We start from the raw sequence: 27,951 nt of genomic DNA on the forward strand, positions 1-27,951 counted from the left end.
CACATATCAAAAACACACCTTTGAAACAAGTGAGCGGTAAGTAATAAAGTACGCAAATGTTGGGCATCTTAGACTTTTATATATATATTTGTATTGCGCCTGATTGGCACTCTAAATGGGGGCCTGGGCAGGAGGAAGCAGGGGCGATTTGAGAGACATCGATCTTGGCATGAAACCCAACACAGACTTGACATCGAGAAGACGGAGTTTCACATACGATTTTTGTAGCAACATGGACACGGGGTCTGAAAATGAGGACAAATAGAGCGGGGATGAGGGGTGGGGGGACAGCATCGATCACGGTCCACGGGAACGACAAACGGGTGTCATGGGAGCTCAGGTCACATACACAGGGAGAAGTGGGAGGTGGCCCAGAAGAGCAGACACAAGAGATGTGTGACTTTTGCACCTCACACAGCACCTACATTAATAGACTAAGGGGCCCGTCAGGAAGAAGGAGGGTGAAGACAGCTATAGCTTGCTCGAGAGGACGATTGTCTAGAGCTTATGATGATAACAGGAGGGTGCCTATATTGGAACAAATAGATGTATGTGCAGACATTGAGGACGAGCGGGGAAAATCAACAAATTAGACTGACCAGAAGGCCACCCGAGTAGGTGACAGCATACACACAGATGCCTCTATTGGAGAGAGGAGGGGTGAGAAATCAGTACGTGCCATGAAAGCACACTGACAAGGAAAATATGAAGTGTAGGTTACCATTGTTGAGCGTGGGAGCTGGGAAATGGATTTATTGAGATGGAGAAAAGGACAGCTGGCCACAAGTTAGCAATGGGTGACGTAAAAGGACTGTTAGTATCAATATTGGGAGACATAGCTGATGACGTATGTAAGAAGGCGTGGTTCACAGGGGTGACAACAAAGAACACAGCACATGATGGGTCGCCATTTGCAAACTGCAGGGCGGCAGTATGGCAAGTATTGTGAACAAAATACCCAGAAACATCAGTCATAGGAGCGATTACGTCACTCAAAGTGAGAGATGACGAAGACCCTGTGCAGTACATTCAGGAGATTCAAGAGCATTGGCGCCTCAAACCTCGAGAGCCTTGGGACAAAACAGTAGCAATATTCTATTGTATATTAGTGCAGGGACTACCAGAGCAAGTTCAGAAGAGTTTGAGGAAATTGGTGGGGATGGAAGCGAAAGGATGGCCAGAGATACAGCTCACGATAGTGTATCATTGTAGGCTATGGCAGGAAAAGGTTAAGCAAAAAGTGGAAGATAGGAAGACAGATGAGGCGAAATGAGTACAGCGAAAGCTATCAAAGTATGCGATGGAAGAGGCAGTTATAACCAGCCCCAGCCCGCAGACACAGCAGCAGCATCAGCAGCCACAACAGTTTGTACCACCCATGGGAGGAGGATACATGGGGGCGGGGCCCACAGCAGGGGTTCTGAGGAAGGGGAGGCCTTCAAAGGGGGCGTGGCTTCAGGCCACATATTCATCACAACCAAGGGGGGGTTTGCAGGAGGATTTCCGGGGTATGGAAAACAGATGCAGCAGAACCCAGGAGACTTTTTGGGGGCTTTCAATGACAAGGGAGGGAGCCACCACAGTGCTGGACCTGCAGCAGCTAGGGCACATCAAGGGTATGTCGATTTAGAGGGACACAACAGAATTGGGGTGAGCAGGGCCAGCAGCCATATCAAGGGGGACAAGAAGATTATTATACACAGGACCAACAGCCACAAGGGAAGACGTAGGGTACATGCCAACAGATGCCACAAGCACAAGTGCATATGTAGGTACCACAGATGCCAGCACCACTACCACAGTATTTACAAGCACCACAGATTAGAAAGAGCACACAACAGCTAGAAACAATACAGAATGCCGATCACCAGCACACATGGACACAGTGGCGACAGTACCCGTCCGACGACTGGGGGGAGTTACCATGGTAGGGAACAACCCCTTTAAAGGAAATCGGTTATGCCTGTACGCTCAATAGGACAGCCCACAGACGAACTTGATGTGTCCCATCCTGTCGCTTTACACCCAACCCTGTGGAGGAACCTCGCATAGGGGTGGCGATGGAGACAAAACATTGACACTGGGGCAACTAGGTCATGATTTACGAAAGGAACATTTACATTGTCAGGCAATGCCATGAACACTCAAGGATTCTCTAGGGCTCGAGAAGTGGTTCATTTTACTGATAATTTCTCACTATAGGAGATCATGACTTATCACTACCTCTACTTTACTATCAACAGACACCTGGAAACATATTGGGACGAGACATCATGAGTAGACTAAACAGGACCATCTCATTCACTGACAAGGGCATAGTGTGCTCAACACCAGGCATACACATGATAAATGTAAGGCAGATTGTTCAAGCATATTGTGGACGTACAGTACAGAGCGGGGGGCCAGTGGACCCAGAGATGTTTCAATATGGGCCCCGACATTGCCATTACATGGATGCCAGGCATTGCAGGGAAGGTGTGGAGGGTTCCAAATGAATACCCGTTCAGGCCAGAAACACCATTGGACGAGCCAGAGGGAATGATAGTGTCCAGAGAAATAGAGGCAGAGTTGGCAAGGGAGGACTGGATTGCAGTACACAGGATGGATGACAAAGGGAGGGCATGGAGAGCAATAATTGCAGCTGCAGAAGAGTGCAGGTTGACCACAGTGACAGATGACAAAATATTCAAAGAAGAGAGATGGAACTGGAGACGATGTTCGAAATGAGTGTAACCTACTCGTTACAGATACACGACAGAGAGGTGCCACAGAGATGGAAGTACCCCCCTCATTCTGGGAGGACATGGTCATAGTACCCAACAGTTTATGGACCACAAGTCCTTATGACGTGGGCTGTATAAAGAGCATAGGAGGGGTGAAGATTAAACTGAAACAAGGAGTGATTTTGCCAAGAGTAAAAAAATACTTCTTAACCAAGGAGGCAGATGAGGGCATTTAGGAGACAATTACAGCCCTGACTGATAGAGGCCTTCTGGTACCATCAGAATCCCCATGTAACAGAGCAGTGTACCCCATGTGCAAGACACATGGGGGGGGGGAAATCATGGTGCGCTTTATTCAGGATAGAAGATCTTTTAACCATATTGTAGAAGCAGAGTATCCTTTAGCAGCAAATCCAGCAACAATTTTCTGCACATTCCAGCGGAAGCTGCTTGTTTCACGGTCACTGATTTGAAGAATGTGTTCTTCTCAGTGCCACTACACCCAGACTCACAAGACTCAGCCTTGGCCTTATTTACAGATACCAGAAGTGGAAACATACTTGTTTGCCACAAGGGTACTGCGAGTCACGATCTATCTTTAACAGAGTGATACAGATGGATCTAAGTAATAGTATACAGACAGAAAGAGCAGTTTTACAGTATGTAGACGACATTTTGATTTGTAGTGACACAGAAGATCAGTGCAGGAGGGACTCGGTGCACATGCTGACAGTGCTAGCTGACAAAGGGTACAACGTGGACAAGGCCAAATTACAGAATTGCCAGGACGAGGTGCTGTACATTGGACATGTGATATCCAGACAGATTGCCCCACGGAGAGCAAAAATACGCAAGACACCCCAGCCTATGCCAGTGAGGGAGATGCAACAGTTCTTGGCGTTGTGGATTTACTGCAGAGCATGGGTCTTTGACAACTACAGCACATTCAGAGCGCCCAGTAGTGGCCTTGTGTAAGAGGCACAGAGGGGAACCAAGACACTGACATGGACAACAAAGAAGACTGAGGTCTTTGAGGAAATGAAGGAAGCCATAAGTACTGCCCCAGTGTTAGGGACCCCAGATTATAAAAATGATTTTTTCTTATCCTCACACACCGACTGTGTAGTGATTAAGGTGGTAGTGACACAGAAGACAAGCATTGGCCATAAGCCAATTGCTTACTACAGCAGACAACTTGACCCAGTGATGAGAGGACATTATCTGTGCCAACAATCTTTGGCAGCTGCAGCCTTCGCAGTGGAGAAGTCATCGGCAGTAACAATGGGGTGCACTACCACTTTGTATGAAGAGCACGCCCTCTATGCAATACTGCATAAACCAAAGAGCACACTGAGCACACAGATAGCATATGAGTATGATGTGATAATATCAAATGTAGGATTGAAAATAGTAAATTGCAAGACTGTAAACCCAGAAATATTTTTGCCAGATGCCTTACAGGCAGGCGACTATGCACACGACTGCACAAAGAACATAGAGATGTTCAGTGAGACAGGCAAAGTGGAGGAGGACGTACTTGAACATTGACGGTTCATCGACAAATGTTCAAACTGATGGGGTCAGACGTACTGGGACTGCAGTGGTAAGACTGAAGGAGGACGAGACAAGTGAAGTGGTTGCAAGTGCGGTGCTTCCACTCCATTATTCAGCACAAGCAGCAGAACTAGTGGCGCTCATATTAGCACTGGAGGGCAGTGTTGAGAAAGGGTGAGGATTTATTCTGGCTCCGTCTACGTGACATTAACAGCACATTCAAGTCTGGCGTGCTGGCTCAGGAGAGGGGTCAGCAGAGCAGACGGGACCCCAGTGCAGCATGCAATATTATTGGACAGATTGATTGAGACAATTGCATATCCAAAGAAAGTTAGCACTAGTGAAGTGCCAAGCCCACACGAAAGGGGAAGTCCCTATCTCAAAAGGGAATGAAGTACTAGATGAGGCAAAATGCACAGCGTACTTTGGCCAATTGTGGGAACTGAAAGACAGACAAAAGGCTCAGGGAGGAGTGAGGAACATGGTGATGAAGGAAGGTTACAATGTATTACCACAGACACAGATTATGGAGCTACAAGGAGCTGCGCCCAAGGAGGAGAAGGAGCCATGGGTAAAGAGAGGGTGCTCCATGTCTCCGACAGATGCCTTATGGAGACAGAACAATACAGGGAAAGTGGTCATGCACTGGTCATTCGACGACCACACAAACTATTATGGACACCTTAGAGGAATAACGAATATATGGCAGCCCAGAGCAAAAGGATTGTCATACAAGGATGTGGTCGGCAGGTCGAACAGAGGGGGGACTGAAGAGGGATGGGGAAGATGACCCCGTCGTGCCCCTCCTATAAAATACATGACACGGAAAAAGGCCAGGAGACACCGCAATCGCGCATACCATTTCAGACCAATTCCCAGTGCTCCAATGATTGACAAGCATGTCGGGAGGAACCCCCTCAGCCAGTTTTATAGGCCATGTGCAGTACAAATCTACCCCAGAATGGACGAGGAGCCCCAGGTTGCAACTAAGGACTCCTCAATTGACAGTATTGATTAAAAGTGGCAAGAAGCCATGTTGCTGACGTGGATAGTGACACCACAACTTTGCAGCGTTAGACACAAAGCACACATGCCATCCGCACTTCGGGACGCAAACACGCACTCGAATACACGAAGAACACGAGCGTACAGTTCTATAGTTAGAGAACAGATACATACTGTCATTGCTTTTATTATTTTGCCATTAGCTAAACGCAGTAAACGCAAGAGATCCTGAACAGAGCTTGCAGATGCTTATGTGCAAATAACCTTATGGAACTGCAGGAGCACCTATGGCACCCGACAGAACCCAGTGACTAACCAATGGAGAATATAGAATAGCAAACATTCTAGAAGCCGCATTATTATTTTTTTTTTTTTGTGCATTAGGTAAATTTAAACCGTAAGCACATAAACCAAATATCACAAATGCATAATCATCGCAAATTCATATAATACAATAAAACACCTACCAATATAATCGCAATATTTAAAATCCAAATTCCATTTTCAATTATCTTAAAATGGGGATAGCTAAAATAATTATATCAAATATATAAACTCCTACTACTCTCTTATGGCATCCCAGAAACGTAATAGCATCTCATCATCCCAGAAGAAACGGCTAAAGTGCGTCTTATGCTTGTTCTAAATTAAAGACCGATTACCAACTAAAGGAAGCCGCATCATGGTTTAGGAAAATTACAGCAGACCTCTCAGCAAAGGTGAAGCTGACCTGAATGCAGTCTGGACAAGAGAATACGTGTGAGACAGGGCCTGCTACCAAGGCCACCAGATACGGATGACATTCCATTCCCTGAACAACAGTAGTCCCAGCTGCAGTAATAGCGAATAATTCAGAGCTGCACAGCTCCAAATCATGGTCTCTGAACACATGACCTGGTCGACGCAGGCAATGAACAGCAACCAGCGCTGAGAAAGGGAGCCGATCTCACGCTACCAGACAGAAGCTACAATACGAGACAAGTGTTTCACCAAGCAAATGAGCACTCTCATAGACTAAGGTGGTACAAAAAAGTTACAATGCAGACACATAGGGCCTCATTAGAAGGTTGGAGGTAGCCTTGCCGGAAAAACCGTCAAGGCTACCTCCAGACTTGTAACAGGGTCCGGAACCACGAATGGGCAATTACCAGGGTATTTCGGCCCCGCCGGACCCGGTAATTGCCCTTTCGCGGGTGCCCGACCATCCCCATTCACAATTGGAATGGGGATGCCTGTAGCACCGGCTCAGTTCATTACCGTGCCGGTGCTACAGGCTTGCTGACCTGGCGAAACCCGCAAGCACAACTCAGAGTTTGCCGGTCCGGATACAACGGTACCGGTAAGCTTATCGGCACTGTTGTATTCGTACCAGCAAACTCATAATGAGGCCCATAGTCATTCTTGTTACCTTGAAAAGGTACACCAAGAGCGGAGAACCTTTGCGGATCCCAGTCCTGGGGACGCCGGCTCGAGCCAATCATAGTTTAGTATCCTAGGGTGGGTAGCAACGGGCAAGAACCAATGGCAAGACCCTCACACTGCAACATTGTTATAGTGATTTGGCGATGGACCAGGCCAGCCACCTGACAGTGCCAGTGGAATAACACATATAGGCAACCATATATGTTATTAGGCTCCTGACGGCCAATCCCAGATGTCGATAGGTTTTCTTTTGAAGGACCCAGGTTGTGATGTCACTCTGATGTAATTCTAGGTCAAAACTGGCCTGCGAGCCAGGAGAAGTTGAGATGTCCACAGATTTCCTCTGTCCTTGTGCTGACCCCTGTTGGTTTTTATTATTATAAACCGCAGTTGGAACTTGCCATTGACAGAGTCCTCCGTTTGTCCTGTCGAAGTTGTTGGGCCTTCCGAGAGTCTGCAAACTCCTAGTGGCCCTTTGACATACCTGGGAGTTTGTCCCAACAATGTATTTACCATTAATGTTGTCCTATGCTAATAGCCAGGCACATATAGGTGTAGAAGGAATGTGTAAAATTTCTCACTACAGTGTGGAGTAACACTAAACTAAAGACCAGCCACGATTGCCTTTCATGAACTGTTTAGTATGTGTGTCCTACAACATTGGAAAGAGTCAGGTAGCGCCAAAAAGATATTTTCGGCAACCTAAGTTTCTTTTGGAGCATTACAGCTACAGTTTATTAAAGTTGCCTCCCTGTCAATAAACAATGTGCTAGTGATAAGAATGTATTTTTAGCAAATGGGTAGAGGTATTTCCCCAGGGAAGACAGTAATGCATTAAGCATTATAAAAAAATACTTGTAAATGAGTATTTACCTCGTTGTGGACCGCCTTACACTGTTTCGAGCAACAGTAATATATATTTTGTTAATGCTAAAACAGATTAGTGCACTCAGGTATTGTATTGTCTCCTTAGAAAGTAGTTATGGGCCGTCTAACAAACAAATGGGGTGTGCCAAATTTCAAATGTCTTTTATCTGCTGTTAACTACTGTAAATTCTTTTCTCTGCCGATTGGAGAATTTTTCTAAACACCATTGGGGAGGCCAGGACACAGCATCCAGGCAGATAACTGGGTATTTGTCGAGCATTAGGACTGCACTACAAGTGAAAATGGGCATCGCAGACATTGCTCACCACTCAGACAGCAGCAAATATATTGTGGCTGCTAGTTTTGCGTCCATGCTTTACGCATGAAAGCAATCATCTTCTGTTGATTACCCACACCACTGCCTGTCGCGTTTGGCACTAAAAGCACCCCTTCTACTGAGACATTGGACATTTGCATCCTTGCCATTCATCCACAAAGCCATTGCTGGAGAAAACGAGTGGGCGATATAACTTGAGACCCAGGAAACTGCGACTCAACAGCAACTGGACTGCAAACTGCAAAAAGGAATCCCTTGCCGTAAGGAACAGCTACCGGGTGGGCAAGTCCACCATCTCTAATGGACTATCTGAAGGGGTGAGGTAATAAGAGACACTCCAAAGGGCGATTGGGCTCCAGGAAACACGTCCTGATGGAATCTCATTTGGCTGTTTTATATGTTCTCTACACAAGTTATGCCAAACCACGTGTATTGCTATTTCATTCCAAAGAGGATTTATGCACCTTTATGCTCCTAACAGAGACAAAATAAAATAAAAACAAAGTCGTTGTGCAAAGGGGTTTATGCAACTACTGTCAGGAGTGAATGTGTATGTGTTAGGTAGGTTATTATCACTGGAATGTTATGTAGCACTATCCTTGTTTAGTATAGTAAAATGTGTCCCCAATGCAACCATGTCACAGAACACAGGTAACTTCAAAATCCACCACACTTTTTTTAATGCAAGGGAATATTATAAGGGAATTGTTCGAAATGATCACTGAGCCTGCTCAGCTGAATTCCCCCTGCCTTAGCTCAACCTGAACAGGCACCTGCATAATCAGTTCATTTGTATAGTCGTGTATATTGTTATCATATTTCCTTGCAATCACTTGTAAATTTTGTAAATTCTCGCACCTATCATCTTGTACAATACTGTATCGCACTTTGTACCTTGGAATTCCTTTTCTGCAACTATGTACCTAAGAAATGCGGCCAGATACCCCTGGGTTTGGTGAGCTATATAAGCAAATAAAACAAACAAAAAAAGTGATTAAGCAGATTAATTTGCTTACCGAGATAGATATAATTAGAGAACTATGTTTAAAAAAAGGAATTGTGAACAATATGTGTTAATATTGTAGGCACTTTGAAAGCTGTATAACATCGGTTCTCCGATAAGATGGCTCCTCACATGGTTTGAAAGGACCTTAAATTGCAGAAGCAGAATGCCTTTCTTTGGATTGACTACTCGCATGTGCTTGTGAAATAAGCGATTGGGTTAAAGCTGGGTGGGGTAAGGTGAAATTCTGGTCTCTGTCCACTTTTAGACCATGAGTGAGTGACCTGTCATAAAGCCATTTGGGCTGAAGTGTATAATGCTGTCTGTTCTTGTCAAAGGGGGAAGAGAGTGTAGGAAGCCCAGATGAATGATTGTACATAATTCTGGGCTCGCTTGAAGCGAAATAAAACCTATATGAATTTCCTTTGAAGAAACCTCCTGTGCTGGTGCTTTTATTTATTTAAGTTGAGAACACAGGCGAGTATGCTGAAAAGTAGTTTCCCACAGCTGCTACTGCTTAGCTAAATCAAGTCAACAGCATCAGCGTTCTAGTCTGTACTGGTCTCAAAATGTACTTGATTTCTGGCTTAGAAATTGCATAAAATGAAAAATTGACAATTAAATTGTTCTTTTTGTACTTACATGACGCTTCCACATACTTCATGATGTTGTAACCACCCTTTTCGGGATCCATAGCAGTTGAAAATTGTTGCAATACTTCTTCCAGGCTATGGAACGTCAAGTGCATCCTACGAGGAAGCCATTTAAAAAATTGGTCTTTAAAGTCCTGGGGAACACAGCATTCTGTCAAAAATATTGACAGAACATCCTTTTTGTTACGGCCAAAGTCAGTCCGTAAAAAGTATGCTGGAAATCCCTTCAGATAATACTTCTTTCCGACACATTTCACGAACACACAGACTTCCCACCAGGGGCCAATCAATGGAAAACGTCCCGTCACCTCGAATTTTTTCTCCCAAACTTGATCGTGTATTATAACTACAAAGATATCGAGAGAGAAATAAGCATCAGTATAACTTTACAGCAATAGCTGTGCCATCCATTCCAAAATATTAAAAAGCAACAGACCTGTTACGCAGGTTTATCATAAGCATCAATCAACCTAGTGAAGCAGGGTGCAAAATGTTTAATGGAGTGCATCCATAAAACTGAGGTGGCAAGTGACATTTTATGGCTGGCTAGTAGCTTGCAACTTGACTTCTTGCCCCCTGTAGTACAGCATACTTATGAAAAGGAGCATCAAACTGAAACAAATTAATTGAAACGTTAAGCATGACAATGTCAATCAGGCTGCTTGGAATGCAGGCCACAACTACCAGAACAGGCCCTCAGCTAAAGCATACTGAAAGCAGTTGCACTGACTATCTTACATAATCTTTTTTTTATATCATAATCAGATTTTTTGAGTTCATTTGCACTCAATAATATTTACATCTAAGATTAGTGTCTTACAAGAGAGGAAACAAATGCATTAAAGATTTAAAAATAAAAATGTAAAAATTAAAAATAAAATCACAAGGAAGCAGAATAGTCATCCTTAAAATTAATTACATCAAACAGGCCGACAGTCATCTAGCAATTCCGGGCTGTTCTTAGGAACTAACAGAAAAACCTACAAAACAAATAGTATGCAATACTAAATTTTTAAATGACAAGAGAAAATTATATTAAACGGATGAGGAAAAATGTTTTGATCAACAAACACTCCACCATCTGATTAATTTATTTCCTTTAAAAAATACATACAAGCTTCCCAGGTTTACCCGAGGCTAGACCAATCATGAGCGGCATTGACTGGGTCACAAAAAGTATATTCGAATTCATTGATATAGACACTAATCATGAATTGCAGAACATTCGGTCCTATGCGAGGAATAATGCTTATTTACACAAATTACAAGACATCCAATGGACCAAACAACTAGTATCGGTCACATTGGACATGGAAGCACGATATACCTCAATAGATCACCAACTGGCTCCTAAGGTTTTCGCTTTTTTTTCCTTCCATAATATTTCTGCATCATACTTATTGTACTGAGAAGATTAGGGAACTAATACAATTCTTGATGGACTACAATACTTTTCTACTCAATTGTGAATATTACCAATGGACTATAGGTGTCCCCATGGGCTATTCATATGCATCATTGGCAAATATTTTTATGGGTGAAAACATGATTGTGCATGCCAGCTGCCTAATGAATTGGCATCTAAAGTAACACCATGGTGCAGATACTGATGACAAATTAATGAATTTGAAAAGGGACAGAAGAACGAATTGAACCCATATGTTTTCATAACAACTACAACCATGACCTACAACTAGAATGAAAGAAACCATTGCAGGATTATGAGAATATCCTTGGAGTTATGTATTCCTATTGAAGATATTAAAATACAACTAAAAGCAGTCGGAAAACAAACGGAAGTCAATGCTATGCTGCATACAACCAGTTGTCATAGTCCTGAGGGGTGGAATGATCATTTCGCCATACGCGCTCAAGACGAGAATTATGCAACAGGGATATGAAGGGCCATTGCAATGAAGCACAAAATAAGAGAATAATATTGATGGCCTCTGACTCAGATATTTAAAGACAAATAGGAAACTGCACAGTGTACAAAGATGGGAATAAGAGGTTGATGACCAGATGCATCCCACTAATGAATGACACACAACAAGATAAAACATGGACTAAAGAGCTGTCAACTTTACTAGACCTACAGGCGATTTGTCAAACAATCTGAGATATGCGCCCCTTCTGGTAGATTACACATCAAAATGGATAGCGTTAAAATTCATTAGGGGGATCACAACTAAAGCCACAAGTTTTTAATTTAGTGTTCAGAAGGGAAGAGAAAACAAACACTAAATGGTCACACACTTGGCTAGACACCATAAGTAGGGAACAAGGGATCAATGCAAAAGAAACCTTAAGAAGAGTGCAAGACAAAGAAAAAGTGATTTGAGATGCAAGAAGAGCTGTGAAGATACAAAACCTAATTGGCGATTGGGTTTACGTAAACCTACCTCACAAAGACACGATCTTGCTGCAGCTTAGCCAACAGGCTTGCAACATCCACTAGCCTACTCACATTGGCAAGGAGATTTTATGAAGGGCGAGTACTATTTGGATAGTACTGGACCTTGCTGGCGAGCATGGGGCTGTTTGAAACTTTTGCTTGACATTTACTGCAAAACTTTGTTTGCAATAAATGGCAAATACAGATTTTCGCTGTGCATGGCTGGCCATAGAATTGCAACATTACACCAAATATGAAGTGTGCTTATGGTGACATGCACCGTTTTACAGAAAGTCCTGGTAAATATTATATCATCCATCAGCATTGGGTGAATGTATTAGTATTTTATTTCATTTCTTGAGCGCCTTCATCCAGGCGCTTTACAAAAATGTATGAATTGGTACGATACATAGCAATTGTGAAATATAATAACAGGATAGAAAAGAAAGACAGAGAACCATAAAGAGAAAATGCAATAATTATCCACAAAAAAAATAATCAGCAAATTGTAGGCCAAGTAACAAAATGAGAAGTTACAAGGCATAATTCCAGCCACCCACAACCCCGAAAAACAAATTGGAAGCAACATTGGGGCAGTAAAAATAAAAGAAAAGTCCAAACCAGGGACTCCATGATAAAGTAGGAAAGAACCTGGAAACAATCAAAGTTGCCCTGAAAAAGTCAGACAAATGTGTCAGGTAGCCCACGGGAGACCAGGCTCATGCTCTCCTCCCTAGTTTCACCAGGGTAGCTCAAGTGCTAGCAACCAGTGGCCTGTACTGCGACACCACCAGAGCAGGCCTGATGGAAGTTGTAGTCCAAAACAACTGCAGGGCGAAAGGTTGCAGAACACTGTGTGATAATCACAGATGGTACAAAGTGGAACATAAAGAGAATAGCATTTAGTCAACGGAAAGAACAAGACCCAGAACGAAAAAATACTAGCAATGACCAAGAGCACTATCATGGCAAAGAAATGCTGTGGAAAGAAAAGAATCGACGTCATGGAGGGGGGCGGAAGAGATAGAAACCACTGAGAACAGGGCCCCAAGAGGAAACCTTTAGGTCAGTATGACTATCGACACATCCGATGAAGGAGGTAAAGTGGTTGAGAGCACTCCAGGCAACTAAAGCAGAAAAGTTACTATGATTAAACTAAGCCCCGGCAGGCCCTCTCATGAGAGAAGATATAAAGACTATGTACTGGAATACATTATTTTTCTGGTTACCATACTTTCCAACCCAACCGATTTAGGCGGTAGGATACCGCTTTTTAAGCAGCCCTAGAGCCTACAGATTTAGTGGCAACAAATACCAATTTTTCAACAAAATAAATTTAGCAGCCTGTTCAGCCATGGTTGCAGGGTGCGCAAGTACACAGAATCCGAGGAACATTCTTCAGTGGGGATGTGTCCAAGCTGCTGCTTTTATAGTGGTGTGTTCTTACTGGCAGCAGTAAGCAGACCAGTGCGCCAGTGCAACCTCCCCAGACTGTCAGAGGCGCCCGTGAGATCCGCTCCAGCACTTCTGGATATCAACAGCCACATGGTTCACCGTACCTCAGCTCCCCAGTGCCAGTCATCTATCTACATGCTGGGGCGAGCCACTGAAGCAATGGCGAGCCACTCCTCTTAAGGAGTTCTGGCAGGTGTGAGCTTACGCCGGGAGCCGGCAGGGGGGAACCGCACATTTCAGCCCCGCCCTGCGCGAATCTCGCCACTTCCACCCGCCTGCAAGTGCAATATGCTATTTCTTCAGCGTAGTTGCACAACGCAGCACCCCTCTCTCCGGCACCTGCTACATACTTGCCAACCCTACAGATTTAGGCAGTGGGATACTGCTTTTTAAGCAACAAATACCGCTTTTTTCAATATTTTTGAAACTTTAAGATCCCTACAGATTTTTGGTCACAGAACGTTGGCATGTATGGGTTTGGAAACGTCATTTGGAATGTAATGACGTGCACATTTTGCAGGGGGGGTCGATCAGAGCTCCCGGTTCCCTTGTAGATTACCAAACTGTCAACTAGGTCCTTGATCCTGCCTCATTCTCTGTGCCAACCTGTTATGGTGCGGAAGTGGGCTGACTTCAGGACCAGCCCCCCGCCGCTCATTTCCTCAGCGTCCAGGAACTGCGGCTCGTCTTCGTCCTCCTCGGGACCGCCGTCATCTTCTGAGTCCGACGAGCCTTCCCGAAGCTCGGGTTCCTTGCGGGGCAGCAGAGCTCCCCAGAGCATCTGCACACCGACCAGGCGCTGGGGCCCCTGGCTCTGCCGTCTGCGCCCGCGCCCCTGGCTCAGCCTCGGGCTCTGTCCCTGGCTGGACCACTGGGTCAGGCGTTGGCTCATGTCGGACAACCGGTCACCCAGCCCCACCGGTACAGCGCTGCAGCCCCACTGCTCCTGTACCCATGTGTGGACCGGTGATTCTGAACAGCTCCCGTGGCGCTCACTCGGTCCTTACTTGTCGGCAGATACTGTGTGGTCCCCATATGACGGCCATCTTGTAAAAGCAAAAGTTAATGGGAAAAGATAACAAAAACACCTTTTAACAGCTAATTTATTGTGTTTAGCCTTTTTTTCCAATATTTGTCAATATCTATGAAATAACCGAAAAGAAAACACAAAAGTATCTACTTTTTAGATAATATGAGTTTCGTTTTTATTCAATTATAAAATAGAGCTATACTGATTTCAATTACAATTTAAACGTTTTTTCTGTTATTGTGAAGAGTGCGTCTTATAAAATATCTGGTGTCCATATGTTGAGACCAAAAATACAAACGAGCTAAAATGGCCACCCGTTAGTTTGTATCCAACGGGGCTATTCGACAACACTGCTAACACATGACACCCGTTCTGTTGACATGGACTTTATATCATCTGTCACACAAAGTTCTACACCAGAATGTTAACAATGCCTTTTTTTTTCTTTATTTGTCTTGGTCATAAATAGACCTTTACAAAAATTACAAGAATTAAAAGAAAATAAGTACAATTAAAAATTCCATTTCCTATACTCACTGATTATAAAATATATTTCATGAATACGAGTAAGAGAAAAGAAATAGGTTTCTTGTAACATAGAAAACACCAGATGACTAAGATAATCAGTCATAATAAAAGAAGAGAAGAAGAGAAAAAAAAAGAAAGAGAATTAGGTTGAACGACCAGGCCAGAATAATATGCTTTATATCACGTAGCCCTTGCTGTCCTCCAAATAATCAACATTTCTGCAAGGTGCCTTCTGTCTGAGATCTATGGCCAATAATATGTCTTGGCCACTTCTTTATCGTGACTGTTTGCATTTTTAGCTATCTCTGGCACCCTGTAGTTCAGCCTTGTGGGTTAGTCCAGCTCTTGAGAGAATCTGGCCGACTGCTATTGTTATGGCAGTATTAACAATGCCTATTGATTATGCCAGCAATTGACGAAATGGTAGTGATCGCAGGAACATTGGAATGATTCTGTAGTTCCTTGAAGGCATTTGTACAACAAAGTCAGACAAACTCATTAGGCCTCTTGTTGGTCTTTACATTCTGTGACCTTTAGTGTTCTCATATGACCCCACGCTAAGGTGGCCAACTTTTTGAGATCCATTTGCAGGACCCAAGGAGGTGATGATGTTAAAGGGTCCACGTTTGGCCCGGCCCTTTCCGTGCCCTACTGCAGAGCACCGGGCAGAATAAATGCATGTGAGTGAGCAACAAAGTGAAGGCAGACTTTGGCAGTGGCAGACCAGAGTCTTTCTGCTGTGTTCACCGTTGACTTTTTGGGACACAGCTATTTTTACCTTGGCCGGCCACGGAGCGAGCAGCAGACTTTGGCAGACTTTGGCAGACCGTGGCAAGCCGTGCAAGTGTGCAGGCTACCTGCCGCTCGCCATCGCCATCTTGCTGTCGTTCTGCTGCCGTCTCCACTGTCCCAGTTGAATCGAATTGTCAACTGGCTTGCCCCGAAAAGATGGAGAAAAATGAAAACGCCAGGACAGAGGCGTCGCAGGAGGACTCATAAGTTGCAGGTAGGACTCCCCTTTCCCCCTTCCCTTTGACCGCTCCTTGTCTCCTGCTGTCGCTTTCCCCATCCCATCCTCCTCCCTTGTCTCCTTCCCTTTCCCGAGAACCCTTCCCAGCCCTAGCCGTGGACCTACCTGCAACCTGCAGTCCCATTTTGGGGAGCCAAATGGAGCCTCTCAGACATGTGCTGACGAACATGAAGTAAAGGGGGGAGAACCTTGCTGCCCAGAAGCGACTGCCGAGACTGAAATCTAACGCCGACGCCGGAGACACCTTTCCAGGCCAGCCGAGCGAGTCTGTAGCGGTGGGGGCTGGAGCGAGTGAGGAAGGTGCCCGGCCCCCAGCCAGCGACCCCGCTGGGAAGTCGAAACAGACGGACGCGGAGCCCGGCGCACAAGCTCCGCCTCGGGACAGTAACCGCTCAGGGTTGCGCAGTAGCAGCGTACATCCCGGTAACATAGAGGAAGCGACAGATGCCGGCAATACTGAGCGGTCCTCTAACCCATCCTCAGTGGGTGCCGGTGTCGCAAGTAAAAGTACTTTACCAACCCCAATTACAGAGAATCTAAACAGCACAAAAGTAAAAGACATTGATATACACGCCACACCGATATTAGAGCCCCGACCCTGCAGCAGTCAGCACACTAATGAACTGTAATGAAGACCAGCAGGCTGACATCAACGCCTTTACCAGTGAAAAAGACCACAAGCAATCTATGGTCTATGTTACTGTGGTTAACTCACACTCAGCAAAAGTAAAAGCGTGCAAAGCCATGGCGGGCAACGTGGCATGTGTATTACCTAGCCCGAAAAGGTCATACTTACCCCACTACTCATTGTCGCCCAGTACAATTCAACAAATTCAACAAATAGAAGATAGAAGGCCCACTTAAATGAACGCGACGAAGATGAGGACGTCCCGTGAAACCATAAAGGGAGACCATGCCCGTATCCAAAGGTTCGGCGCTTCAACACAAACAAACTAACAAGAAGAGTGTCCTTGCGAGCAAAGGCTCCAAAAACAATAGGACCAAGAAAAAGATCGGACTTACCCATAAGTGTGGAATCTCTAAATTAATTTTTCAGGAAGAGAAAAGGACCCCAAGAGACAGTTGTACCCGAAATATCGGACACAGAGATTCTGGAAAGCCTAAGCCAACAAGAACTAAGTATTGTGCCACCTGCAAAAAATCCGAACGTCCCGAATATCAGTGAGAGCCCTTCCGAATTAGAAAAATCAGGAGCGCAAAAGAACAACAGGACAGGGCCTGTCTTAAAAGGGCACTGCAACAAGAAATTAGGACATGATTCTCCAGCCGTTCACGTGCGGAGCGACATCCCGCAACCCAAACAGAGAGTTAGGGTGATCGCGGAAATTGCACGCCCCCCAGCGCCAGTTCCAAGGAGCACGAATGTATCTGATGACAATGTTCCATCTACACCCTTATGGCTGTCTGCAGAGACCACGGGTTCAAGGTCAGAAAGACCGTTCCTGAGGGGCCCACTGATGCCCCAAGAGGCATTAAAAAACCAAGCTGGAACACAACCGGGGGTGGTATTAACGACACCTGGTCTGACCCCAATTCACAATGGCCGAGGAGGGGGAGGGGCCTATCACCGAGGACGACCTGCTGCAGACTCCTATTCAGTCGAGAAGACTAAGTGGACTCCAACAACCCACCCCGTACGACTCCTCTCCCAAAAAAAAAAAACAATCTCCTCAATGTCTACGGTCACAATCGCGCTCGCTCCTTTCAGCACGCTTGACGAGAGCATTAATGAGACTTTGCAAGATCAGACTTCAATAATAACCCTGATGCATACACAATTAAACTATCTTGAAGGCTTTTTTGGTAGGAACTGAGGGAAGCCTGACATCAAGGATTGAACAGTCTTTCAGACAAGAAGAGGTGAGATCTCTACAAAGACTAGAAGAAAAACATTAGCGGCTGGACATCGTACCCGGCTGGTGGAGAAAGCCTCTCAAACGATATCCGAACAGCCTCCTTTCTTCAAGGACAAGTCAATAAGATCTGGGAACGAGGGCCATCAGCCATTTAATCTGTCCAGACCCTATTGACGAAATAATCGCTATAATAGACGACGTAGAGGCAAACAAGAAATCTCTCCAGAACAGTGCCATTACCCACAAACGACCAGTTCAAGATGAGAACTCTCCCGGGCTTAACATAAGCCCAGAAGACACTAGTCGTAGGAGCAACGTCACAGACCAAAACACGACCGTCTTCTCATATGGTATATTTAACCAACAGAGATCTCTTCTCTCCACTTCTACTAAGCAAAGCACCCATCAGGTAGCGAGAAACAGAAGATTGAAAACACTCAAGGGTAACATCAAAGGTACGAACAAATGAGTGGTTCCGGAAAACAAGAACCCAGCAGAGGGGAAGCAAAGACCTGGGAAACCTAAATCTCCAGAAAGAAACAAAGGCCGCTCAACCATAAAATCCACCTCGCCGACAGGGACGTCATTTGGGGGTCGCCAGAGGTCGCAACCTCTGTGGTCACCCCTGCGACCTCTCGAAAAAAATGGAAAAAAAGAGGAAAAAAAAGGTGGCTGGCTTTCTTGTTAAAGCCCCTTAAAAAAAGAAGAAAAAGTACAAAAGGAGTGACACAAGTCTAACACTTTCAGCACTGACCCTAAATAAGAAAGATTAGGAATACCAAATAATGTGTCTTTCTGGAATTCTATACAATATTTGCTAGACTCATTTAAGGTTTATTTCAGGCACACTTCAGGGGGTGAGTCACTGATTTAGTCTGTTCTTAAACACCTCAACTCAGCCTTTCGGTTGATAAATGAGTACCAACACAGGTTGGGCGATATTGGGTGTATATTTTTTCTATATAAAGCGCTTAAGAGTAAGTGCTATATAATAACACATCATTATCATTTGGTCATGGAGGTCTGCTTCCATTCACAGTAATTTGGTAATATGGGTCTATATACACTGATCTTAACGATACATATGGCTATCCATTCTTGTATGAAATGTACATCACATTATAGCGATATCGTAACCAGATTTTTTGTAGTGTACAATGCTATGTGATATCACTTCCTGTTTTGTCAACGGGTGAAAGGTCGTGTTCCATCGCATCCCGCGATATCACTTCGGGGTGGGGTCAAATGACATCACTTCCTGTGATGTCACCAGGGGTCAAGTGTTGTGTGATGTCACTTCCGCCACCCCTGGCATTTTGGTTAAATGACGTCCCTGCTCGCCGACTCACGAGGAGCAACCTGAGTGGAGTATGTACACGCTGGAGGAATCAGATTTAGAAACTCCAACAAAAGATAACCTTAAAAGGAGAGCTGAGATGGTGGAAGATATGGAGCTTGCAAAGAAAGTTCAAATATACGAGCCACCCCCCCCAGACGGATAATATATCTTCGACAAAAAGAGAAAACACCCAGAGGGGCGATGGAAAAGAGGCAAAAAAGACAAACAAAAAGATCAAAGAGGCAGAGACAAAAAAACAAAGCCCAAAGACGACCGATCCCACGTGAGCAGACGACAAAGAGGGGAAGATCGGGACGAGGGATCCAGAAAAAGCAACAAAAATCCGGATGAACATAATGGGGAACACCGGGAAAGATGCTCGCCTATGAAACCAAAAAGAAATACCCCATTAAGGAAACAAGCGATGAACAACAAAGACAGAGACCAAAAAAGCCTGCAAAAACAAATCGAAAGCGTCTTCATTTTAAAAATAAAAATCACTTATCATCGTGCTGATGGACTGACTTTGAACAGAGGAACTCTCCTAAAAATATTTGCACAAATCCCAAGTTTAAGAAACATCTACAACGAGGACTTGTGGATAGTGGAACCCTGCCACTCGGGAAGAAGTGATTCTTCATACCTTCATCTGAAGTCTAAAATCATTAACTATCAGCTACTGAAAGAGAGAGAAAGTCTCTCGCTTTTGGGATATGACTTAATACAAGCAGAGGATCTGAAAAAGGTGTCTGTCGACAAACCGAAAGAAATTGATCTGAAGAAGGGAGAACCAAAATATATTTTAACTACCAAAGAGCGTCCTCGCATTCACTATATAAGTAAAATGGAACATCTTCAAGACCTGCACAAAGCTCAGGGACACAGGAACGAGAGCTGCACAAAATCCTTATCGAGATGACGAGAGAGGTACCAGGCACTCCCACAGAGACGATAGAAGAGACGTTGGGAGGGATCGAGCGCTGAAATCGCCAAGGCTAACTCCAAAAAACCTACTCTCATCAAAAGCAAAAGGAGCGTCGGACAAAAAACTGGAGTTGTGGACCTGGGCAAATGCGCCGGTTGATTCTACTCATAAAAACTAGCCACCATCACAGAAGATCAGACGGCCCTCACCCCTAACAGAAGAAGCAAGGAAAACGATAGCACCTGAACAAAGGGAGAAGATCAAACTTGGTTGTTGGAACACCCAGAGCTTTGAACACCTCACAAGAATAACTGATGTCAATCTTGGCCAATTTGACATACTGTGTCTACAAGAGACATGGCTGACAGCCAAACCCCAGATAGATGGGTATGATCTAATATTCAACCCAGTGAAAAAAGGTCCCCTTGGGCTACCGATGGCCGGCCTGTTAACAACAATTAGAGCGGGGTAGGGCATCGATGTACGCGAAGTCCTGCCCACACCCTACTGGATCCTGTCATGATCACTGCTTCCAAGGAGCCAGGACCAGCCCAAAGTCCTTGGAAGCAGGCCCCTAACCCTAATCCTAGGCACCAGCCGGTCCCCACGGGGACCTTTTGGACCATGTCCTGGCGCCGGTGGCACCAGGCTCATCAGAATCATCGGTCCCGGCACTGGAAGCGCCGGGCTCATAATATGTGTGCAGATGCTTGGGTGGACTTACCTGCAGCAGACCATGCTGCTTACTTACCAGCCTCTTAGAAATCCTCTGTGAACAGGAACTACTTTCTTACCTGGGTGGGGCAAGCTCCACTCCCTGGATTCAGCACTGGAAAGCTTCTGGAACTGGAACTCTTTTCTTACCTAGGCGGGGCCGTGGAGGAAGACGCCTCATCACTCCAAGGCTATTTAAACCACACCCGATAGACGAAACGTGCTTCGCGTTATTCTGCATCTGCAGCAGAACGCTCACCGAGTCTGTTCCAGCCTTTCTTCTTACGATCCCGAATCTGCAAGAGTCATACTCACCATTCCTGCATCCTGAATCTGCAAGAAGCATACTCACCATTCCTGCATCCAGTCGACAGCAGCACCTGCAGAGACAAGAAACAGCAGGTTAGCAAGGCAGCCTTATCTCGCAGTGCTACTCACCTGATCCATCGGCTGCGGTCATTTTCGGCACGCTGCACCTCCGCCTGCGAAGACAAAAGCATTGTCACTACTTACCGGCACTCCGTGAATTCTGGATTTCTTCACATTGCATCGCCGCCTGCGGAGATAAAAGCATTGTATCTACTTACGGACATTCCACGGACTCCGGCGCTGCAAACCAACTTCTGAAAGACAAAAGAAGAGACATTAGACAGGTATTTACTTACGCCCATCGCGCTCTTCGCAATAGAACGCCTGCTCTTCAGCACGAACTACGCTGCAAGGAAAAGACAGTTAGAGCGTTTGCATTTACTCACGCATTTCCAGGCGCTTCACTCCATCTTCCTCAAGAGTCCTGCAAGACAAAAGGGAGAAAAGCATTATACGAAGTCCTGTTCAATGTTAACGTGCCTTGCACCTAAAGACTATAAAGACTAAAAAGGTGTATGGAAACTCACCGCTCGTGCAGTTAACAACGGTAACGGTCTTCTGAGTCCAAGAGGCCTATGTTTCACCAGTGAAGGAACTGGCAACAGCGCCCTGCACCAGACGCAGATGGAGAGCCCAGCATTCACCTATCTAAGGTGAGCACGTTGACCTGAGGGCTCTACGGAGAGGGAGAGAGAGGAAGAGGGACATTGAACAACCCAGACCATTAACCCCCATATTCTTTCACCTGCAGAAACCTCACCCTACGAGTTCGACACACAGTGCGAAGAGGTTCGACCCCAGAAGCCCATCGGGTTCTGCACATCACCTTTTGAGTCACAGACACCTTCCTGCCAAGATCAGCGCCTCCGTGGGAATCAGGTGAGCGTTACAGAACGCGAAGCCCACCGCAAAACTCCTACCCAGGCGCAATGGAAACCTCAGACACTGATCACTTAGCCCAGTTGCTCGGGGAATTAAGAGCAGAAGTACATGCAGCTCGTCAGGAAACAAGCTCTCTAAGAAGAGAACTGATAATTTCCAAGGAGCAAACAGAGGACCTCGCTAGGCAATTGCTACAAACGCAGGCAGGACAGACACCCCTGCCCGCTCCAGGAGGAAGCTATCCTTCTGCATCATCTGTAAATCCAGTGCAAATCACTCTACCTGGTAATGTGCCCTTGGCTCCGCCCGAACGTTTTTCTGGTGACCCAAAGAAATTTGCAGTGTTCCTCAACCAGTGCCGCTTACATTTCTTATGTCGACCAGCTGCATTCCCAACAGACCAGACCAAAGTGGCTTTCGTGCTTTCTTATCTCAGTGGCAGCGCCGCAGATTGGTCGATCCCTTTAGTCACCCAGGATGATCCGGTTTTACATGATTTCCAGGCCTTCCAGTCCAGCATGGAGAAACTGTTTGCAAGACATGCACAAGGGCAGGCCTTGGACAATGAACTTCTTTCATTACGACAGGGTAATCAAGACCTCTTGACCTATATAGCCTCATTCAACAGACTCATAGTGGAAACTCAATGGCCCGAGGATAAGAGAATAACGCTTTTCTACAGAGGCCTGCGTGGAGAGCTCAAGGATGTGTTAGCTCAAGTTGTGAACCCTCCACAAGAATGTTCGGACTATATTGACTTAGTCGTCCAATTGGACCACAGATTACAGAACAGGAAGGCTGATCGTTCTAAATTTGATACCCGAGTGTTTTCTAAACCACAGACTTCTACTAAGGGAACTGACACTGTGGAACCCATGCAAATAGGGGGGATGAAAGGTCCTTTAACCCAAAAGGAGCGGGAAAGAAGAAGACAGCTGCAATTATGCCTCTATTGCGGGAACTAGGGGCACTTTCTTCGAGACTGTCCAGTGAAACCAGCTAAGAAGGCTGTAGGAGCCGCAGATTCCAGTACCTCAAGTTCCGAGCAGGGAAACGACCTAGCCCGGCAAGTGTAGAGGTCCTCTTGCCGAGCGTTAAGATCTGTCCCGTGACCTCGCATTTCGTGGTGCCCATGGTCCTCATTAATCCTGCACGTCCGGATCGTTTGCATGCAATTGAAGCTTACATCGACAGCGGAGCAATCGGCAATTATGTGGACCGTGAAATGGCATCAAGGATGAATCTACCCCTTGTCCCTAAGGCAGTAAAAGACGTCATTACTACAGTGGATGGCACGGAGATAGCCTCCGGACCAGTAACGCACGCCACCCAAGAAGTGACGCTAGTGAGCCAAGATGGACACCGGGAGAAAATCGTGTTCGATGTGATCAAGGCCCCTCAGTTCCAGATCATTCTGGGAATCCCTTGGTTAGAGAAGCACAATCCTCAGATCAACTGGCGAGCAAAGACGGTTCAGTTTCCAGAATGTTTTACCACTTGTTATCCTCGGCCTGAAGTTTCAGTGGCGGCGATCTCTTCAGAGGTTCCCACATTGCCTCCCGACTACCAAGAATTCCAAGATGTCTTTCGGAAGGATCAAGCTAACACCCTGCCTCCTCATAGGTCTTACGACTGTCAAATAGACCTGATACCCGGAACAACTCCTCCTTGCAGTAGGATTTATGCCCTCACCGAGCCAGAGAATCTTCACCTCAGGCAATATCTGGACCAATACCTAGCTAACGGGTTTATCCGTCCTTCTAAATCTCCAGCTTCCTCGGCTTTGTTCTTCGTTCCGAAAAAGGAAGGAGACCTTATAACTTGTATAGATTACCGCGCCCTGAATCAAATCACTGTTAAAAACAGATACCCGTTACCTTTGATCCCTGAACTCCTGGACCAAGTCAAAGAAGCATGCATATATACAAAGTTGGATCTCAGAGGAGCCTACCACTTGGTACGAATAAAAGAAGGCGATGAGTGGAAGACGGCCTTTCGCACCAAGTATGGGCTATTCGAATATCAAGTGATGCCCTTTGGACTTTGTAACGCTCCTGCCGCTTTCCAGTATTTTATGAACAATGTCCTTAGAGAACTCATAGATGTGTGTGTTGTTGTCTACATTGATGACATCCTTGTCTATTCATCATCTGAAGAGGAACATCAGAAACACGTTAAAAAGGTTCTCGAGAGACTGCGTCAACATAACCTTTTTGCCAAGCTTGAAAAATGCGTTTTCAACGTAACTGAAGTTGAGTTCTTGGGATTCATATTGTCACCTAATGGGGTTCATATGGATTCAAAGAAAGTCGATGGAATCATCAAGTGGCCATCACCAACCTCGGTAAAAGGAGTTCAAAGCATGTTAGGCTTCGCTAACTTTTACCGCAGATTCATTCCTGAATTCTCTCGGATAGTCCAGCCCATTACCGCTCTGTTAAAGAAGAACAAACGTTTTGAATGGTCTACAGAAGCAGAACAAGCTTTTCAGGACTTAAAAGCTAAATTCATTTCTGCTCCTGTTCTAAAACATCCTCGCCCAGAACTCCCCTACATCGTGGAAACGGATGCTTCTAGTCTTGCTATGGGGGCAGTGTTATCACAAAGAGATCCGGTCACACACCAATTACATCCAGTAGCCTTTTGGTGCCGCAAATTCTCGGCTTCCGAGATCAACTATTCAATTACAGACAAGGAACTTTTAGCTATCAGATCGGCCTTTAAAGCCTGGCGGCATTATCTTTTGGGAGCCAGACACACAGTCACCGTAATGACTGATCACCGCAATCTACAATATCTGAAGACGGCCAAAGCTCAGTCTTCCAGACAGCTTCGTTGGGCTCTGTTTCTGGCTGAGTTTGACTTTATAATTACTTATCGACCCGGCAGTAAAAACGGAAAAGCAGATGCCCTCTCTCGGATGGGAGTTGATGAACATTTGACCAATCCAGAACCAATACCCATAATCCCAGAACAAAGGCTTTTGGGGTTGGTCAACGCTCAATCCTTTGAAGACATCAAGACTACAGTCAAGTCACTCCTAACTCCGGCCGATTTGCAGGACTGGCAATTAAAGGGAAAAGAATTCTCAATGGATCAAGACCTACCATATTTCCAAGGGCGATTGTACTTGCCCTGTGAGAAAATACAAAATCAAGTAATTTCCTGTTATCACAACTCTCTAATGGAGGGTCATCCTGGCATTACCAAAACCATGGAAAAGATCAAGAGACATTTCTGGTGGCCATCATGGAAGAAGGATATTAGAGACTTTGTAATCTCCTGCGGTGTGTGTGCCCAGAATAAAAGTCAGAAGGAGAAACCAGCCGGCCTGTTACACCCTCTGGATATTCCTCCCTGTCCATGGCATACCCTGTCCATGGATTTCATCACGGACTTACCTCCATGCTCAGGGTATAATACCATTTTAGTAATCGTGGATCTATTCTCCAAGATGGCTCACTTCATTCCCCTGAAGGGCCTACCTTCGGCTTCGGTATTGGCTCGAGAATTCTTAGAAAACATCGTTTGGTTACACGGTTTTCCCTCGGTTTTAATCTCCGATAGGGGAAGTCAATTCATCTCCCACTTTTGGCGAAGTTGCTGTCGTCTAGCCCAAATTGATGTAAGACTTTCAACCAGTCACCATCCCCAAACTGACAGACAAACCGAGAGGACAAATCAGACTCTAGAGCAATATCTGCGTTGCATGCTCCAACAAACTGAAAACCCTTGGAAGGATATTCTTTGGATCGCTGAATACGCTTACAACAATTCGACTCATTCTGGAACCGGGAAGACTCCCTTCTTCCTATTATACGGACATCATCCTAGAACCTCTAATCTGGATCCTCCCCAAGAATTCGAAACACCTGCTGTGGATCATTTGCACTCTGAGATTACCTGTGCTTTTAAAGAAGCCACTGCCCATCTGCAAAGAGCTAAAGCTCAAGTCAAAAAGGGAGCAGATCGACACCGTAAAGAGGCCCCTCACTACGCAGTAGGAGATCAGGTCTGGTTATCCACTAAGCACCTGCCTCTAAAAGGACCCCGCACCTTCAACCCGAGATACCTTGGACCTTACCCCATCTCTACCATAGTTAATCCGGTGGCGGTCAAATTGGAATTACCTGCGCATATGAAAATACATCCAGTATTCCATGTCTCCTTATTAAAACCAGTACAACCAGAAACCCGATTGGCTGAACTCCCAGAACCTGTTTTGGTAGACGGAGAACTCGAATTCGAAGTAAAGAACATTCTAGACTCCAAGATCTCCAAATCTAAGTTATATTATCTGGTTGATTGGAAAGGATACGGCCCCCAGGAAAGGTCTTGGGAACCCTCTGAATATGTCCACGCACCTCGTCTGGTCAAGAGATTCCATCTGAATCACCCCGACAAGCCAAAACCCCCGGAAAAGACACGCTTAGGAGGGGCCTTGAGGGGGGGTACTGTCATGATCACTGCTTCCAAGGAGCCAGGACCAGCCCAACGTCCTTGGAAGCAGTCCCCTAACCCTAATCCTAGGCACCAGCCGGTCCCCACGGGGACCTTTTGGACCATGTCCTGGCGCCGGTGGCACCAGGCTCATCAGAATCATCGGTCCCGGTACTGGAAGCGCCGGGCTCATAATATGTGTGCAGATGCTTGGGTGGACTTACCTGCAGCAGACCATGCTGCTTACTTACCAGCCTCTTATAAGTCCTCTGTGAACAGGAACTACTTTCTTACCTGGGTGGGGCAAGCTCCACTCCCTGGATTCAGCACTGGAAAGCTTCTGGAACTGGAACTCTTTTCTTACCTAGGCGGGGCCGTGGAGGAAGACGCCTCATCACTCCAAGGCTATTTAAACCACACCCGATAGACGAAACGTGCTTCGCGTTATTCTGCATCTGCAGCAGAACGCTCACCGAGTCTGTTCCAGCCTTTCTTCTTACGATCCCGAATCTGCAAGAGTCATACTCACCATTCCTGCATCCTGAATCTGCAAGAAGCATACTCACCATTCCTGCATCCAGTCGACAGCAGCACCTGCAGAGACAAGAAACAGCAGGTTAGCAAGGCAGCCTTATCTCGCAGTGCTACTCACCTGATCCATCGGCTGCGGTCATTTTCGGCACGCTGCACCTCCGCCTGCGAAGACAAAAGCTTTGTCACTACTTACCGGCACTCCGTGAATTCTGGATTTCTTCACACTGCATCGCCGCCTGCGGAGATAAAAGCATTGTATCTACTTACGGACATTCCGCAGACTCCGGCGCTGCAAACCAACTTCTGAAAGACAAAAGAAGAGACATTAGACAGGTATTTACTTACGCCCATCGCGCTCTTCGCAATAGAACGCCTGCTCTTCAGCACGAACTACGCTGCAAGGAAAAGACAGTTAGAGCGCTTGCATTTACTCACGCATTTCCAGGCGCTTCACTCCATCTTCCTCAAGAGTCCTGCAAGACAAAAGGGAGAAAAGCATTATACGAAGTCCTGTTCAATGTTAACGTGCCTTGCACCTAAAGACTATAAAGACTAAAAAGGTGTCTGGAAACTCACCGCTCGTGCAGTTAACGACGGTAACGGTCTTCTGAGTCCAAGAGGCCTATGTTTCACCAGTGAAGGAACTTGCAACAGCGTCCTGCACCAGACGCAGATGGAGAGCCCAGCATTCACCTATCTAAGGTGAGCACGTTGACCTGGGGGCTCTACGGAGAGGGAGAGAGAGGAAGAGGGACATTGAACAACCCAGACCATTAACCCCCATATTCTTTCACCTGCAGAAACCTCACCCTACGAGTTCGACACACAGTGCGAAGAGGTTCGACCCCAGAAGCCCATCGGGTTCTGCA

General features: G+C 45.8%; 1 protein-coding gene across 1 annotated transcript in view; it reads right to left on the reverse strand.

Moving 5' to 3' along the window:
- The window catches only part of HELB (DNA helicase B), a 785,178-nt gene extending 770,760 nt beyond the window's left edge, over positions 1-14,418 (reverse strand). The window contains exons 1-2 of the mRNA XM_069629731.1: positions 14,021-14,418; positions 9,554-9,910 (exon numbers count right to left, since the gene is read on the reverse strand). Coding sequence (XP_069485832.1) covers positions 9,554-9,910; positions 14,021-14,306 — 643 coding nt within the window. The 5' untranslated portion in view covers positions 14,307-14,418. The remainder of the gene's footprint in view (positions 1-9,553; positions 9,911-14,020) is intronic.
- Positions 14,419-27,951: the final 13,533 nt, after the last annotated feature.

This window comes from Ambystoma mexicanum, chromosome 12 (assembly GCF_040938575.1).
Source record: "Ambystoma mexicanum isolate Mex_15411 chromosome 12, UKY_AmexF1_1, whole genome shotgun sequence".
NCBI classification, from domain to species: Eukaryota; Metazoa; Chordata; class Amphibia; order Caudata; family Ambystomatidae; genus Ambystoma; species Ambystoma mexicanum.